The 19,357-nt window shown below is 42.4% G+C and overlaps 1 protein-coding gene across 1 annotated transcript in view; it reads right to left on the bottom strand.

Annotated features, from left to right (window-relative positions):
- Positions 1–10,893: 10,893 nt before the first annotated feature.
- LOC309565748 (malignant fibrous histiocytoma-amplified sequence 1 homolog) overlaps positions 10,894–19,357 on the bottom strand; it is a 40,767-nt gene continuing 32,303 nt past the window's right edge. The window contains exons 8-10 of the mRNA XM_082270730.1: positions 18,404–18,572; positions 15,736–15,806; positions 10,894–11,023 (exon numbers count right to left, since the gene is read on the bottom strand). Coding sequence (XP_082126856.1) covers positions 10,941–11,023; positions 15,736–15,806; positions 18,404–18,572 — 323 coding nt within the window. The 3' untranslated portion in view covers positions 10,894–10,940. The remainder of the gene's footprint in view (positions 11,024–15,735; positions 15,807–18,403; positions 18,573–19,357) is intronic.

The following is a 19,357-nucleotide window of genomic DNA, read 5'->3' as shown; positions in this document are numbered from 1 at the left end:
AAGACTTAAGAGGCATGATATTTTTTTCATATATTTGAATGAGTAAATTGCTGTCAAAGTTATCCTATTGGAAAACACAACTTTATAGTCTCTGTTTATCTCGATCACATAAACGTTCTCTTTACCGATGTATTCATGATCGGTGTCTCATGTTGCACATGAGGCGATTACAGTGAAATAATTCATGCACACATTGGTATTAAGTAGTATTTATATGTCTGGATTTTAAAAAGGTGTTCAGTGTCTATCTCTGCATTTATTCCAAAAAGGAGTTAATCAGGGATGTGCTAAATTGCATATATTTGCTATGACTTCAAAGTCAACGAATGGTAGGAACTGCAGATCCAAACGGACCTAATAGTTATGTGTTCATTAGCAATGAGACATTTTGGGTACAATTGTAGAACTGCATATTGGGAATGATACAAAGGTATTGATCTTTGTGGTCATCTAACCTTTATATTTCATAAGTCTTCTTTGTAGAGTGCATTATGCTGTCTTCAAATCTTTCCAGTTGTTAAGAAGACTGGCTTGGTGTAGAGGTAAATACTTCAAGACAAAGCACCTGTCACCCAGTAAAGATTCAAAACCATATGGTGTATAAAACACCTTTCTCCTGCGCTCAAAATCCAAGCTCCCCGACCACTCTTCCCACGGGACTCACATATGGCGTCTCGGATGGCTAAGGTCTTGCTGCCCTAAAGCAGTGGTCCTCAACCCTGGCCTACAGGGCCCACTAACAGGCCAGATTTTAGGTATTACCTTGGGGAGATGCAGACTAGAGTACTGCAGTCACTGAGCAGCAAATGATATCACCTGGGATGTATTTCAGTTATCTTGAAAATCTGGCCTGTTAGTGGGCCCTGTAGGCCAGGGTTGAGGACCACTGCCCTAAAGGACTCGGGTAGTCCAACAGTACTGCAAACAAAAAACACAAAGAAGGGCGCATCGACCTAGCGCATTATCCTCATTATTTGGTTTTATTAATATAACATAAAAATGGCTACTCACAAACAGAGGTGAAAAATTATCATATCAGACTCAATTGCTTGAGTGTCAGGAGAAGTCCATATAATTTTCCATAGTCCGTTTGGATGACGGCTGATGCGTTTCGAGCCTTGGGCCATTTACTGCTATTTAAACTTGTGAGTAGGTCATGATGCAGTGGCTCTGAGGAAGAGACGAAGCCTCGAAACGCGTCACCTCTGTTTGTGAGTAGCCATTTTTATGTTTTATTAATAAAGTCAAATATTGAGGATAATGCGCTTGGTCGGTGCTCCCTTCTGTGTTTTTTGTTTGCACCCAGTAAAGATGCCTTTGATAGGTTTCTTTAATATTATAAGAAATGGGATTATTCCATATTGCAGAACACTCCCCAATATATATAGGTTGAATGGGGGTTTCTAAATTTTCCTCTATGAGAGAAAATCAAGTTAGTATAAAACTGATTCTGGGAAATCCATGTTTTCTCACCATTATCTCTAGTGGATGCAGAAGTAAACCCATGGCCACAACCCCAGTTTAGGCAAGTATTGTGTCACATTGTCTCCATGTTATTGCTTGTGGCTGACACAATTTTTCAGTGGACAGATTGTTTTTTCATACATGACCATCTTCTCAATAATACAGACAGCAATGACAAAAATGTATTATTATATATTTATAAAAAGTAAGTATCACCCTAAAAGAGAAGTGAGGGATTCTAAAGTAAGCATTTATACTTGCCTATGTAGCTGAAGCATTGATCTGATGCTGCATCTGTCCTCCACTGCCTCTACACCAAGAACTGAGTGATCAAAACCACTGATTGCTCAGGTATCAGGTCTTCAGTGATTAAAGAGGCAATGTCTGTCAGTCACCGGCTCTCTTCTCTACCCCTCCAGGGTTCACTGAAGTGCCAGGCTGTGGAAGAGTTGGGAGCAGCTTCCTAAGGCTCTCAGGGGTTTGCTAAGAGGCTGATCCAGCCTACTGGCCAGGCATCTGGGCAGATCCCTTACGTTATTTTTGGGATCCCTGCACAGCCTGGACCAGCTGAGTTACTTTAACCCGCTGTCGGTTGAATCTGGGTCCCAGAAGTGCAAAATGACTCACAGAAGTGATTCACAGGAAAAGTATGACCAAAAGAGCTTTCTCCATACTTCTCCTTTAATATCTGTTAAGAATGATCAGAGGTGGAATTTTATGGTCACGTTGTGACATCCTGTTCTTGCATTATATACGTAGGACTAAAATGGTGTTAAAGTAAAAGTATTGCATACGTATATGCAGTATATAGCTAAATAGAATTAAAAAGAGATCAAGTTTAACTTCTTATCAATTCCAACAGTTTTGCCCAGATGAAGTAAAACAGCCCTCTATTTCTGGGAAACTATGACCAACTTTGCCTCTGGGTTGGGGGAGAAGACTCCTTGACCCCCAAAATGTTTTAAAAAAAAGTTCACTGGGTAAAAAAATACGTGATCCTTCCTAATAAAAACTTTGAATAGTTTAAAGAAAATTAAAAAAACTCTTTAAATGTATTAATTTACTTGCCAATTTACCATTAATTATGTTGTGAAGCATTTCACAGCTACATATTCTAATGGGAAAATATTCCCACCTAAATCCAAATGAATGTCCCTTTGTCCTCGGACCATAAATTTAATCTGCCTAATCCATATACCAACCTTGAATATATTTACACTCCAATTTACACAAGTACGTTTTAACTTCATATGCTTATGCCGTCAAAGTATACCTAGTCAGCAGCAGGCAGTATAGCCAATGCATACCTGGATAACAGGAGATTATGCTTTAGATATATTCATTACTTTGGGTTTGCTTTTCAGATGGTGTTAATACGTGGCTTTTCATTTTGCACAATATACTTCTGCTGGTCAGTATGTATGGGTAGTAGAGTAGCAAGAATGGACACACCCACATGCGTGACATCACTTGGAAGGTAAAACTGCATCACTTATTCAGTCAAGCAGAGCAAAAACTGCAATTTACAAGACAAAAAATAATCTGCTGTAATTCATGGCAGCCAAACAAATATCATAGCTCGGTAAACTGATAACCGATTGATTGGCTTGGATCAGTTCACTTCAGCCTTTGCACTAGCTTATTGAATAAGTGATTGGGAGTCTTGCCTTATTGGGTGATTTCACAGAGTGGTTCTATTCATGGAATGTGAGAGGAGTAAGTTAAGCTCACAAAGTTTTTAAATAAAGGTATATATTATATTTTATATCTATATTTTTGTATTCGTGTATTGCTTGTGTATTTGAAATTATTATATCCAATAACATGGAAAAGAGTCATTTTATTGTAATTGTTTTTCGTTAAGAACATTTAATTACAATGCATGATTCCACTTGTATAAATCTTGTATTCTTTTTTTCCATATGTCCTGTAAATATAAAATAAAATATTGGAGAAGAAAATGTCAGTATAGCGTTTTTATTAAATACATGTTGATTCTTTTCTTTTTGGTACACTGTTTCAAAAATGAATTATGAGTGCAGATAGAACTGCTAGTTTTGGAGATAGATGCTATTCTTAATGCTCAGGAACTAAATTACACTTGTCTGCCTTAGTGCCAGAACTGGAACACAAAGCCCATAATGAGTCCTCCTGTTCCTGTCATGACAGTCATATGCTTCATATATCCATATTTTATTGACTGTAACAGTAATGTAGGCAATGTCTCAGCTGTTGGACACGCTGTAGGAGGCTTCTGCCATTTGGAAACATGATTGATGGTGTGTATCCTGAGCAATATGTGCTTAGTTTTTCACACATGGTTCTTCATGTGGGATTCATTTATTGAATAAATAAGTAATCTCACTTCCACTGATACTCATCTTCACAGTGTTTTCCTGGTACTTTCTTTGTCTGCTGAAGCCCTCAAAAATATCTGGTATTTCTGGGTATGGAGGAACATGTGATCTTTTCCCCCAAACATCCAGGAGCCTAAAAAGTCAAATGTCAGGTCTGAACATTGACACATGGGGAAGCTTAACCACTTCAATACAGGGCACTTTCACCCCCTTCCTGCCCAGGCCAATTTTCCCCTTTTAGCGCTGTTACATTTTGAATGACAATTGCGTGGTCATGCAACACTGTACCTACACCAAATTTATGTCATTTTCCCCCCACAAATAGACCTTACTTTTGGTGGTATTTGATCACCCCTGGGTTTTTTCCTTTTTGCTAAACAAATAAGAAAAGTTTGAAAAAAAAAAAAAGTTTTTTTGTTTATGTTATACAATTTTGTAAATAAATACGTTTTTTCCTGCACTGATGAGCACTGATGAGACTGCACTGACAGGCACTGATGAGGAGGCACTGATGGGGTGGCACTGATAGGCGGCACTGATATGCAGCATTGGTGGGCACTGATAAGCGGCACTGCTGGGCACTGATAGGCAGCATTGATGGGCACTGATAGGTGGCACTGATGGGCACTGATAGGTGGCACTAATGGGCACTGATAGGTGGCACTGGTGGGCACTGATAGGCGGCACTGATTGGCACTGACGGGCGGCACTGATGGGCACTAATGGGCACTGATAGGCGGCACTGGTGGGCAATAATGGGCACTGGTGGGCAACACTGATAGATGGCAATGATGGGCACTGGTGGGCAGCACTGATAGGGAGGGCACTGGCAGGCAGCACTGATGGGGAGGGCAATGGGGGGCTCCCTGAGCCCTGGTGGCCATAGTGGGCATCCCTGGGGTCATGGTGGGCATCCCTGGGGTCATGGGTGGGCATCCCTGGTGGTTCTAGTGGCACCCCCCCCCCCCCCGAGGGTCTGCACTGGTAATCAATGATCTGATTACCAGTGCCGACTCCCCCCCTGTCAGGGGAGCCGCCGATCGGCGCTCCTTTACTCGTGCCTGTTAGGCACGTACTGAGGAAAGCCGATCAACGGCTCTTCCTGTTTACTATGTGACCAGCCGTGATTGGACACGGCTGGTCACATGGTAAAGAGCCTACGTCAGACTGACACCTCGCATCACCGATCGCCGCTCTGCGCGCCCCCCCCGGGGCCGCCGTCATATCACCTCCGGTCAGGATAATACAACCACAATCCCAACGTCAAACGCCTATAGGGGGGGGCGGGATGTGGTTAATAACCCCATCTAAGCTGTACAACACAGTTACACAGAATTTAACCAGGGATTAGACACACAGCTCCAGCACAGGAATGAATTGCTGGGGAACAGGTGAGATGGCGTCCTGTGAAAAGAACCTGTCACTTTATCCTCCATTAATAATGTGCGTGTATACTGATCAACCGTTATAACCACCAACCCACTCCAACTTTATGACTACCCACCTAATATTTGAGTAGGTAACACTTTTGTTGCCAAAACAGGCCTGACCCATCAAGGCATGGATGCCACTAGACTTCTGAAGGTATGCTGTAGTATCCACATTTAACCCCAATAAACAGAACTACCATTGAATTGAAGTATTTAGAAAAATGGTGCAGCAGGATATGAAGAATTTCAAGAGCAAAAAAAAAAGAAAACCTATATGGAAAATATAAAATCCCTAGAGAAAAGAGAGAACATCGTTATTAGTCCAGGGGAGAAAGGAGGGGGTACGTTGGCCCTCAAAGTGGACTATGATGTGGAAATGTCCAGGATTCTAAATGATGAAGAAACATTTAAAAAAAACTCAGAGGTGATCCAAGTAATAATTTAAAAAATACCTAAAAAGTTTACTAGACAAGGGGCCAAAAAATGTATTGATAAAAATGTAAACGTACTGTAGGTACTTGAAGTGGTTGTAAAGGCAGAAGGTTTTTTTATCCTAGTGAATTCTTTGCATTGGGATTAAAAACCTTCTGTGTGCAGTAGCCCCACCTAATACTTACCTGAGCCCATCTATCCAGCGATGTTGCACGAAAATCTCGACTGTCCAGGACTCTCCCTCATCATTGGCTGAGACAGCAGCGCACACCATTGGCTCCCACTGCTGTCAATCAAAGTCAGTGAGCCAATCAGGAGAGATAAGGGACGGGCCGAGCCATGGCTTTGTGTCTGAATGGACACACCGAGCAGCAGCTCTGGTGCCCCCATAGCAAGCTGCTTGCTGTGGAGGCAGGAGGGAGGGGCCACGAGTGACGGCAGAGGACCCGAGATGAGGAGGATCTGAGCTGCTGTGTGCAAAACCACTGCACAGAACAGGTAAGTATGACATGTTTTCTTATTTTTAAACAAAAGAAAGCAAGACTTTATCACTTTTTTATACCCGAGGCCCCCAAAATACCTGTAAGTTACTCTGTACCCAGAATTCATAAATAACAGCAAAACCCATCTAGTAAAACCCATCTAGTAAACCAATTATAAGTGGAATAGATTCTTTGTTAAGTAGATTAGGAGAATATCTGGATGTATTTTTGAAGCCTTTGGCAAGTAAAGGCTCCTCTTATCTCAAACACAGTGGGGATCCTGTAAATCTATTAAATAAGATAGAAAAAAAAGCTCTGTGCCTACTTTTCACAATAGACAAAGAATCCCTATACGCCAACATTAAGTACAGTGATGCCTTTACAGCTGTGACATGGACTTTGGATACACACTCTGACCTAAAAACAGCCCAAAAACAGTTCATTCGGGATGTACTACCATGGGTAACAACTTTTTTGGCATGAACAACAATTTTATAGTCAAGAGTAGCCATGGGGGCAAGGTATGCCCAAGAGTAACCAATATTTTTCTCAACAAGTGGTAGAGTGAAGAAATACATGGAAGGAGTTGGCCCAAGATACAATTGCATTGGATGACATTGTGATCATTTGGAAAGGTAGTAAACAATTAGAAGACGTTTATTGCCCATATTAACGGTGATCAGAATGGTATTAAATTTACCCTTAATACATATGCAGATTCTATCAAAGTGTTACTAAACCCAAAACAGTAAAATCAGTCTGTATATGCAGTAAAGCATACTTGTCATACTCTGTGGAAGGGAGGGGTAATCCTCCGCATTATGTAAAAAGGCTTTTTGTTCTGTCTTCTCTGATCCTCGTCTACTTTTACTATCCCCAATCTATCTGCTAATTGAGCATTTGCAGAGTACCTCCTAGAGCTCTGTTCTGTTTGTTGTGTATTGCTAGAGAGGTTTTTTTTTTCTTTTTTTGGGAGGGTGCATGTGATCAGCACAGGGCCAATCAGCACTGTCCAGAAAGTCAGGGGGAATAAAAGGAGCCTCAAAGGACAGTCAGGGAAGAATGAAAACTCCTCCTACAAGCTTTACCCAGTGCTCAGCCGGACATGGATAGAAGTCACAAGACTTCTATATACTGCTGATGAGAAAAAGGTATTTAGTAGTTTATATTTACTAAGCAAATTGCATTTCTTTGTTCTGTGTACTGTGGGAGACCAGATCTAGTAAATGCAGGGTCCTGGGTTTAGTAACACTTTAACTTCTTGGATCTGTTGATTTTCAAGGAAGGCACTAAGACACATTTTAAAACCACTGACAGGAATTGGTACATTCCTGTCAGCAGTTGCCATCACCAAAAATGGAAACAAACCATACCCAAGGACCAATTCACTCGTATTAGGCGCAATTGTGACCTTCTCTCAGATTATAGAACCCAAACACTAATTTAAAAGTTTATGGAAAAAGGCTACAGCAGACAGAAGTTGGAAAAAAACTAGGGATGCAGCAGAAAACCTGAATGGCGTAGTCTATTGCTGAAAAGTAAAAAGGGGAAAAAACATTTGATATGGTCTTCATTAAAAGGTATAACTGCCATAAAATACTAGAGAGAAGTATCAGGGAATACTGTCCAATTCTAAAAAAAGATCCTACCTTGGGCCAAAAAAACCCAGATAAACCTCCATTCATATATAGGAGGGCACTGGGACTCAGGAACAAAATTGTTCATAATGTCCCAGGTCCCCCTAAAAAGTTTGTTTCCTTCCTGGATGATACAGGGTATTTTTTAGGTGTGGCAGGTGTGTATGCTGTCACACTGCAAAAGGAGGAGAAATTACAAAAAAAGTAGGTTTATGTCAAATCAAAGCCGTAAGGTTTTTGACATAAATACTTTATTATCTGCCAGAGTACGCATGTGGGATATTTTCTGGAATGTACGCGCGGTCGGCAGTATGTGGGCCGCACTACATGTAAGCTCCCCACACAATTAGATGAACATATTACCAGTACTCACAATGGTTTTAAAAAACACAGTGGGGTTGATTTACTAAAACTGGAGAGAGCGAAACCAAACGGCCTCCAGGTTTTTTGCTAAAGCTTAATTGAACAAGCTAAAATTAGAAGCTGATTGAGTACCATGCACAATGTCTGACATTTTATGGTATAGAAACAGTTTCATAACATTTGAGAGGGTCCAACTTTAAGAGGGATGTATCATGTAGGGAGACCAGATGAATATATGAACATGACACCCTAGCCCCTGAAGGCCTCAACATGGACTTGGCTATCAATTGTTTTATATCTAATTATTAAATGCCTTGGTCCTGTATTAATATTCAGCATTAATTGGGTTTACAAAAATAAAAATGTTATAAGCCATTATTAGAGTATGTAGATGACCAGTTTTCAATCTTTAATTTGCATATAGTTGTTATTTAAAATATTTACCTGTAGGGGGGTTTTAATATCGTCCACTGGTGGCAGTTAGCATTACGCCCACTAGATGTCACCACTGTTTTTTTTTAATTTACTTTAGATTTTAGCCTAATATTATGATTCTATTTTTATTACAATTTTCTTTTTATTTATTTCCTTTTTAGAGAAATGTGTATTTTTCATTTGGTTCTTTATATTTATATGCCCACGTGTGATCATAGCATAATAGCACATTGTAAAAGCACTTCCAGCAGGTATCAGTCAATTATACTTGTCTCGGAAGGGTTAATTGGCTGCTATATTTAAGCTACAGCAAGAAGGCGTCTTCCCAGCTTCCTGAAGAAGCCTGATTGGGTAAAACGTGTTGAGGTGGGCCTTAGATATTGAAGTCACGTAAGATGACGTCACTTCTGGGTATTGGAATACAGGCTGGTTCCAAAAATAAGAACAGCGGTGATTCCAGTCTTAGCTACACAAACTGCTTGAAATCCTGAGTGCCAAGAGGGTATACTATAATGTGGGTGTAAATTTGGCTGGGGGGGCCATTGTTTTTATTGGGAATTCAAATGCAAAAACCTTTTTGCACGATGAGTTCCTCTCTGTGGTTTCTTGACACATGCTACTGATTCCATCCAGGGCTGGACTATTTGGAGTGGAGCAAGGGGACCAGAGCCAATGATATTGGAGATGTCATACACACATTTAAAGCGATTTATGACCCATTTCTTGGGGTCATACATTTCTGGTGAGTGCATGGTGTGAAGGGGGTATTATGAGTCACCATTACTTGTTTGAGCACAGGATGTGTTTTTATTAGCAGGAGCACAAGAAGGACTTGTTTCACTTCATATCATTGAGCTGCATTGAATTGCATCATAAACACTGTTTTGAAACCACATATTTATGAGACTTTTATCATGATTTAAAGGCACTTTCAACATTTATGAGTATGCAAATATGCGTTTGTGATGATGTATGTTTTATAATAAGAACTTTCATGATCATATTGAAAATGTTATTTTTTCAGCAAAACTTTCACAGTGTCTCTGTTAAATTTAATTTTGGTACCATAGCACAGCTCATCTTATTTATTGTTTTGGATAACCAAGCTCAGTAGCAGTTCCTTTGGGTCCTATAAGTTATGAGGTGGGGTCTCCATGGATTGGACTTGTTTTTCAAGCACATGTTCGATTGGATAGCAATCTGAAGACCAAGTCAACACCTCAAAGGGTTTTTATTATTATTGTGCCCCTCAATCCATTCTTGAACCATTTTTGCAGTAATGCAGGGTGCATTATCCTGCTGAAAGAGGCCACTGCGATCAGGGAATACAGTTTCCATAAAGGGGTGCACTTGGTCAGCAACAATGCTTAAGTAGGTGGCATATGCCAAGTAACATCCACATGAATGGCAAGATCCAAAGTTTCCAACCAGAACATTACCCAAAGCATCACACTGCGTCTGCAGGCTTGTCTATTTTCTATACTGCACCCTGGTGCTAACTCTTCCCTAAGTGAGTGATGCACATGCTCATATGATGTAAAAGAAAAGGAGATTATCAGACTAGGCCACCTTCCTCCATTGCTCCGTAGTCCAGTTCTGATGCTCACATGCCCATTGTAGGCACTTTTGGCTGAGGACACGGGTCAGCATGGGCACCCTGACCTGTACTGCATCCTGGTGATATCTCTTCCCTAGGTAAGTGATGCACACACACGTATGATGTAAAAGAAAAGAGGATTCATCAGACTAGGCAACCTAATTCCATTGCTCCGTAGTCCAGTTCTGATGCTCACAGGCCCATTGTAGGAACTTTTGGCTGTAGACATGGGTCAGCATGGGCACCCTGACCTGTACTGCATCCTGGTGATATCTCTTCCCTAGGTAAGTGATGCACACGCACGTATGATGTAAAAGAAAAGAAGATTCATCAAACTAGGCAACCTAATTCCATTGCTCCGTAGTCCAGTTCTGATGCTCACATGCCCATTGTAGGAACTTTTGACTGTAGACATGGGTCAGCATGGGCACCCTGACCGGTCTGTTGCTACGCAGTCCCATACACAACAAACTGTGATGGACATTTTTTTCTGCTTTCCATACCGCAACTTCAGGGACAACATGTTTACTTGCTGTCCAATATATTCCTCGGACATTCAGATAGCATTGTAATGAGATAATCGGTATTATTCATCCTACCTGTCAGTGCTCATAAAGTTATGGCTGATTGGTATGTGTACTGTATATATATATATTTATCTTTATTATATATTTGAATCTTTTACATTTCAAAATCCACTGACCTGGTTTATAGGAATGCAGCAATCAGTTTTCTTCACATTACTAGTGAGATACAATAGAGGCTACCCCATAATTGGTGATATGGATATTTGTTGGCAGATGAGAGTCGTTTGCCTGACTGGAAGCTGTGTAAAGATAGCGAAGAAAATATCAGTAATGAAATAAGAAAATATTCCACAGTGCGTCACAACACTCTACATCCCAGCAGGCCATGTCCATTATGTTACCTGACCACTCCAACTATTCTGTCACAAACCAAAGCATTGTGACGTACAGCATATTAGTGAAGATGAGTGATTATAGCAACATATATTTCACCACTAGTAAGTTAAAATAAAAAAATAAAAAACTTTTTATTTAGAAGGTATGGGTTGTTTGTGTATTTAGGGTAGAATAGTTCATTTAAGTTAGTGTTCTTTTTATTTTTATTTCCTTCTTGTGTATTTTCTTTGTATAGTCTTTTTTTTTAAGGAGCCAATTTTTGGCAAAATAACTGGTCTAGGACAGTTAGAAAGAGTTTCTTGAACCCTCAGGTGCCATTTAAATCCCATTTCAGTCTCTAGTTACCAACAAAAACTAAAATATATCAGTTTTGTATAGACCGCCCCCTTGAAGAAAATTTTTGGTTTGCCCATGCAGGGGAGAGCAATAGGTCTGCTTTAATATCCTTCCTGTCTGGCAATGCATACTCACCTTTACTTTACTTCCCAGCTGTTCTGTTCAGATGCCAGGAGAAAAAAAATATATATATAGGAGCAGGTTACTCCCTTTCCTCTTGTGTTAGACCTGGTTCACACTACTCCGACTTGGGACGCGACTTATGCGACCTCAAGTCGCCCCAAGTCGCTTGTCATTACAAATTCAATGTAAATGAATGAGAGCCGTCTTAATATGCACTACTGAAGTCGCTCCGACTTCAGAAAAGGTTCCTGTACTACTTCAAGGTGACCCCTATCCGACTTAGAGTCGGCTCTAAGTTGGATCCTTATCTATTTTCAAGCGACTGTGATCAGTCTTTCCAGGAAGAAGAAAAAGATTACCCAGGCATTCCCCACAGACAAAGTGGCCTATAATTTAATCTCTTCAAAGTAGTGCACAAGTCGCGCTAAAGTCGTGCTAAAAAGTCGCTCCTTCATGGGACGACTTTCTGGTCGCGGTAGTGTGAACCGGCTCTAGTGTTAAATTGGTTCTAAAGGCTCAAGGTTTTTTACCTTCATGCATTCAATGCATGAAGTTAAAAATACCTTCTGCGTGCAGCAGCGCCCCTAATACTTACCTGAACCCCCGTCTCGATCCAGCAATGTGCACGAGAGCCTCAGCTCACCAGGGGCTCTCACTTGGCTGAGGCAGCATCTGGAGCCTCTGCCTCCCGCTGCTGTCAATCAGCCAGTGAGCCAATCAGGAGAGAGAGGGGCGTGGCTGAGCCACAGCTCTGTGTGTGAATGTATACGCAGAGCCATGGCTGGGGAGCGAGCCTTCTTGGGTGCCCCCAAAACAAGCTGCTTGCTCTGGGGGCACTCGGCAGGAGTGAGGGACCAGAAACCCCAGTTGGGGACCCAAGAAGAAGAGGATCCGGGCTGCTCTGTGCAAAACAACTGCACAGAGGAGGAAAGTATAATATGTTTGTTGTTAACAAAGGTGTTGTAGAGTATTTGATCAGGAAAAATAAACTATAACACTAGCAGCGCTAATAAAAGGTCCATTGAATAAACCAGTGTCCTTAATGACTCATAAAACATATGTAGTGCAGTCCATGCAGTAGGCACAATTCACCAGGGTAGGGGAGTGAAGGGTCTTGACTGTTCCTCCAAAAATGACACCACACTCTAGTGCTCCCCCCCTTTGGATGAAACACTCACCAGAAACTGGTGAATGTAGAGCCTTAAATCCACCAATCAACGGGTGTACTGATCACTGCTGGGCTGCACCAAAATCCTCCTTCCTCCAGAATTCCTCCGCTCAAAGTTCATGCAATTGAACAAAGTGGGGGCAACAATAGTGTAATTCTGCAAACTTTTATTAAAACTACACACAGTAAAGCCCCTCTCCCCTCAAGATGTCCTCTGAGAGCCGAGGAAGTCGTGAGGACGAAACGTCAGAGCTGATGTGCGCGGTCGCAGAATATTTCGCACAGGACACCATTCGTGATTCCTATGGGATTGCAGGAAAGTTTCAAATCGGTCATCCAGTGTGCATATTTTGATCCTTTATGCCTTCACTCCATTACCCTCCTGTAAGTAGACATCTTGAGGGGAGAGGGGCTTTACTGTGTGTAGATTTAATAAAAGTTTGCAGAATTACACTATTGTTGCCCCCACTTTGTTCAATTGCATGAACTTTGAGCGGAGGAATTCTGGAGGAAGGAGGATTTTGGTGCAGCCCAGCAGTGATCAGTACACCCGTTGATTGGTGGATTTAAGGCTCTACATTCACCAGTTTCTGGTGAGTGTTTCATCCAAAGGGGGGGAGCACTAGAGTGTGGTGTCATTTTTGGAGGAACAGTCAAGACCCTTCACTCCCCTACCCTGGTGAATTGTGCCTACTGCATGGACTGCACTACATATGTTTTATGAGTCATTAAGGACACTGGTTTATTCAATGGACCTTTTATTAGCGCTGCTAGTGTTATAGTTTATTTTTCCTGATCAAATACTCTACAACACCTTTGTTAACAGTTCTTTTTGTATAGTGGCTGCTTTGAGACTTTGCGTCTTCATAGTTCCGTGTTGTTATCTACTTTGTTCTTTTGTGCGCGGGGTGAGCCACTTTATGAGACCTGTTTTTGGTCACCCATATTTTGACTCCTTTGTTTGCATAATATGTTTGTTATGTGAAAAAAAAAACAGACTTTAATATCACTTTAACCGCTTATGGACCGCCCCACGCACATATACTGTGGCAAGCCGACCCTTAAGCACAAAATCACGTACCTGTACGTGATTCCTTTCTTCAGCTCTGGGGCGCATGTGCGTGCTACCGGAGCTGTGATTTGACACAGTGGGACCAGATGTCCACCGGAGACCCAGCGATCGTTTACCTAGGCAGACCCAGCGGTCTACCTATGTAAACAAGGCAGATCACCGTTCTACTAGTAAAAAATACAGAACTCCCATGTTTCTGCTAAGCAGTCTTCAGTTAAGCCAACACTCACACAATAAGAAAGCACTACCAGGGAACACACTTAACCCTTTGATTGCCCCTGATGTTAACCCCTTCCCTTCCAGTGTCATTTATACAATAACAGTGCATTTTTTTTAGCACTGATCACTGTATTGGTGTCACTGGTCCCCAAAAAGTGTCACTAAGTGACAGATTTGTTCGCCGCAATGTCGCAGTCCCCCTAAAAAATCGTGAATCGCCACCATTACTAGTAAGAAACAATTAAAAAGTAAAAAATCCATAAATCTATCCCATAGTTTGTAGACGCGATAACTTTTGCACAAACCAATCAATATACACTTATTGGGATTTTTATTTACCAAAAACATGTAGCAGAATACATATTGGCCTAAACTGATGAAGAAGTTTGATTTTTTACATTTGGATGTGTTTTATAGCAGAAAGTAAAATATATTTATATATATTTTATATATATATATATATATATATATATATATATATATATATATATATATATATATATATATTTTATATATTTATATATAAATATATTATATTTTTATATATATATATATTTATATAAAATATATTTATATATATATATTTATATATATATATATATATATATAAAATATATATTTATTTTTCTAAATTTTGCTTATAGAGCAAAAGAAAAAAAAAAACACAGAGCTGATCAAATACCACCAAAGAAAGCTCTATTTGTGGGAAAAATCAACTTTAATTGGGTACAGCGTCACACAATCCCGCAATCGTCAGTTAAAGCAACGCAGTGCCATATCGCAAAAAATGGCCTGGTCAGGAAGGGGGTAAAACCTTCTGGAGCTGAAGTGGTTAAGTTAAATCCCAAAATGGTAAAACCTCACCAAAATTTCCCATTTTTATGCAATTTCAGAGAAATTGAAAACTTTTTTTCCCTTATCCCTAATACACATTAATGGTGAGCAAATTGATTTAAAAATCAGTGCCTGGTTTCCTAACTAAGGTTTCTGTAACAGACAGATTTAAATGCTACTATTCAGCAGAATCAAAAAGTAATGAGCAGAGTAACAGTTTTCAGGACCTGATGTCTAGTATCATAGAAGAGGCAACAAGTTAAAAAAACTCCAGTATTCTACAATTATCATTGCGTTATATTGGTTCTCCATTTTTAAAGAAAAAACCATGTCATAATCCAGCATTTGCATTAGCTATCATCTACCCATAGAGCTCATGGAAATGCATGTCAGAATCCGATAATACACATTGGGGTTTATTTACTAAAGACAAATACACTTGTGCCAGAGCTTAGTAAATTAGGTAAAGCTTCACTTTGCAAATAATACTCAATCACATGCAAGGAAAATAAAGAAAAACAATTTTGCTTGTGCGTGATTGGATGGTAGAAATCAGCAGAGCTTCCGCTCGGATCTAGAGCGACTGCACTTCCAGTGCACAGTAAATTTCCCTTTAATAAACCAACCTCCCCGTATCGATTATCGGCCAGATTGTTTGGCATGTGTCTGTACAAACCAAAGTGAGAACAGAGCGTGGACAGCTCACAAGGTACTGTATGCGGATCAACTCTGATATTAAGCTGACATGAAAATAAATGTGTTCAAATGAGTAGCTTTGTTGGATGTTATCTTATATGAAAACCTTATTCTAATGGATACAACAAGCTTCAGAAGTACTAATGTTTGCCAGGCCCAGCATTTACCTTTTGGTAGAAGAAGCTCCGTCTTGACTGTATTGCAGCAGGTCTCACATGTTTTATACTCATCTTTATTCCTTTAATAATTAAAAATAATACATTTGTAACATAATTTATAAAAAAAAAAAGTTTCAACCAACATTGAAGAGTCAGAAAGTGGGCTGTGGGCTGACCACCCCCCCCCCCCACTACACCAGTGGCTGTGGGTGGGTGTAGCTCTGGAAGAAGTACATGCTGGGTGAGTGGAGAGTGAGGGGAGTCTGTGGGACTACGGTGGGACAGTCCCACCTTCAGTGTAGGTGAGATAACATGTCTGGATGGCTTTTTAGTGTGAGGATGAGGAGCTCTGAACACCCTGATATATAAGCAAACCCTACAATGGTACGACACCTCCCACATATCCCAATTATCACGTCAGCCCCTCCCCCTCTCCTCCTTCTACCTCCCTTCTTGCCTCTCCCTCTTTTCCCCCTCTATTCCCCTCCCTCCCCCTCTCTCTCCACCCTCTAACCCTCCTCTCCCTATCTCCCCCCTTCCCTTGATTTATTGTCACCCCTCCCCCTTTCTCTTCTCTTCCCCCTCTCCATCCTCTCTCCCCCCTCCCTCTCTCTGTCGTCTCCCACCCCGTCCTCTCCCCCGTCTTTGTCTACTCTCTCCTCTCCCTCCTCCATTTCTCTCTCTGTCCTCTCCCTCCTCTCTATCCTTTTCCCCCTATCCTCCTTCCCCCTCCCTCTCTCTCTCTCCCCACCTTCCTCTCTCTGTCCCCTCTCCCTCCTCCTTTTCCTTCCACTCTCTGTCCTCTCTCCCCCTCTGTCTCTCTTTCCTCTCTCCCCCTCTGTCCTCTCTCCCCCTCTGTCTCTCTGTCCTCTCTCCCCCTCTGTCTCTCTTTCCTCTCTCCCCCTCTGTCTCTCTTTCCTCTCTCCCCCTCCGTCCTCTCTCCCGCTCTGTCTCTCTGTCCTCTCTCCCCCTCTGTCTCTCTGTCCTCTCTCCCCCTCTGTCTCTCTTTCCTCTCTCCCCCTCCGTCGCTCTGTCCTTTCTCACCCTCTGTATCTCTGTCCTCTCTCCCCTTCTGTCTCTCTATCCTCTCTCCCCCTCCATCTCTCAGTCCTCTCTCCCCCTTCTTCTCTCAGTCCTCTCTCCCCCTCCATCTCTCTGTCCTCTCTCCCCCCTCTGTCTCCCTATCCTCTCTCCCCCTCCATCTCTCTGTCCTCTCTCCCCCCTACATCTCTCAGTCCTCTCTTCCCCTTCTTCTCTCTGTCCTCTCTCCCCCTCCATCTCTCTGTCCCCTCTCCCCCACCTCTCTCTGTCCCCCTGCCTCCTCTTTTCCCCCTCCCTCTCTCCCTCTCCCTGTCCCCCCTCTATCTGTCCTCACCCTCCCTCCCTCTCTCTGTCCTCCCTCCCCCCCCTGTCTTCCTCTATCCTCTCCCCTCCCCCCCCCTTCTCTCTCCCGCCTCCTCCAGGGTCATGTATTGTGTAAACTGTAAAGACCACAAACCTCTACACTGGAAGCATGAGGCCTCCTGGGCACTATGAGCAGTGAGGTCCAGGGGGGTGGCCAGGATACTTGGAGTTAGTTCAGCTTTTCATTTTTCGTAAAAAGGTGAACTTACCCTGTAAGGCTTCAAGACTATATCAGGGCTTTAAAGAGGCCCATAGGTGCTGCATTCCTCTTATCTACCTGATGGAACATTCAGGAGACCCGAGTCCTTAAGAACTCTATCATATACAGATCTTGATCACCCAGAGTAAGTAGTCCGGCTCCAATGGTTGTTATTGGTGCAGGACTTTGATAGATGGCCTCCCTTACCAGTAGGATGGAGAGAGCTGGCCCAAGCGTTCTAAAACTGTGGCTGGTCAAGATTTGCATAATGGAGCACCCAAGGTTTAGGGGTTCCGAGGTATGTGACCATTAAACAGCCAACAGATGGGACATGGAAACCTATGGGTGATGTCACCACTCCAGGCTTTACTGGCCAATGTCAAGCGGTCTTTTCTCTCCCCTGCAGCCACCGCTGACTGAAACAGGGATAATGTGACCAGACTGGAGCTAAAAGTCCATGGGTTAGGGGGCGCAAATTACTTACCTTGTCTCAGGCACTGACAACTCACTCTACACCACTACCCACATGTCCTGTTCTCCTGTACCAGCACTCAATGTGATGTGTCGGGCGAAGATGGCTCCGCCAGACAGAGACTATAATAAAATAGTGCCAGGTGTAGGAGTGAATTTGGCAGCCCGCTGCCGGGGGAACAAATACAGTAACCATGCCATGTATCTGAGTTTCTCTTTCCAGCAGCTGAAAGGTGTCAGGGGATGGCTTTCAACTGCTGAAGGGAGAGACACAGATACAGGGCATGGTTCCTGTAATTGTTCCCCGCTGCACTAATCCCCCTCACTGTTCAATGGAGGCAGTACTGTCAGTAAAGTCTTGTGGTTGGCTGGGGCATCGGACTCAAGGACAGGCAGGACTAAATTCTGCGCCCCTCAAAATGTTTTGCCTGAGGCAAACTCACCAGCTGACCCCCCTACTCTACGCCAGTGGTAGTTAACAGACACATATCATTTATTTTGACTTGTCGGTGGACTGATTCTGTAAGGATAGGCCCTATTTCACTCAGTAACAGCAATTTATAGCAGCTGTGAAAATATTATTATACATGAAACAATACTTACATATCATAGACTGAACCAGGACCCTCAATATCTGGCCATTCAAACTCTTCGGGGCATCCCGCGGTCCTACAAGGTGTCCGGATGTAGTAAAAAAGCCCAGGCCACTCCTTGCAAAGCTTCTCCATAATGAAAAGTATTGTTATTTTAAAATCCCAAAGAAGTCCAAAATCTGCATTTAAATAGTATTTAAATTAGGATTTTTAAATAACTGTAAAATAACTTTCTTCACTAAGGGACACAGGGCTAGGAGCAGGGGCGTAACTACAGGGGTTGCAGGGGTTGCAATCGCTACCGGGCCCCATGCTCCAGGGGGCCCGGTAGCAAACCAGTGGGTGAACTTCCAGGATCGCAAAGGTCACACTTGCGACCGGACCCTGGCATTGCACCACTGTGGGGAGGCCCCAAGATTGCAGGAAGGGGGCCCACAAGATTGCAGGAAGGGGGCCCACTGCAGAACTTGTGAAAGAATCCTGCTGTGGGACCGTAATAAAAGGCCATGCAACGAGTGGGAAGAGCCCTGGGCTTGAAGATAAGGGCCCCGGCCAGGGGTCTGGGGGGCCCTTCATGGTTTTTTGCATCAGGGCCCTGAAGGTTCTAGTTACGCCTCTGGCTAGGAGGAATTCTGAGATGTGTTATAATGCTGCCTATAGTTGAATTGGACACTGACAAACAAAAAAAAGCTGTTAGTAAGTCAGGTATAACCCCTTCCCACTCTTATCAGACCTCAATTTTGTGAAAAAGCAGTAGTTGGAGTGGACCACAAGGTCAGAGGGTGGGACTTGTGTCCCTTAATGAACTCCAAAAAAAGGATTTTGTGATAAGCCAAAAATCCAATTTTTGTAATTTTTATTAGGGCATGCAAGACCAGAAGGAATTTTGAGATGCACTGGACATCCCACAATAGTCCAACTAAAGGATAGGCAACACAGCACACAAAGTGTGGAACAGGCTCAC

This window comes from Pelophylax lessonae, assembly GCF_965119305.1.
Source record: "Pelophylax lessonae genome assembly, chromosome: 10".
In the NCBI taxonomy this organism is placed as follows: domain Eukaryota; kingdom Metazoa; phylum Chordata; class Amphibia; order Anura; family Ranidae; genus Pelophylax; species Pelophylax lessonae.
Note: the sequence above shows the minus strand (reverse complement) of the source record. Positions and strands in the feature narration are given on the sequence as shown.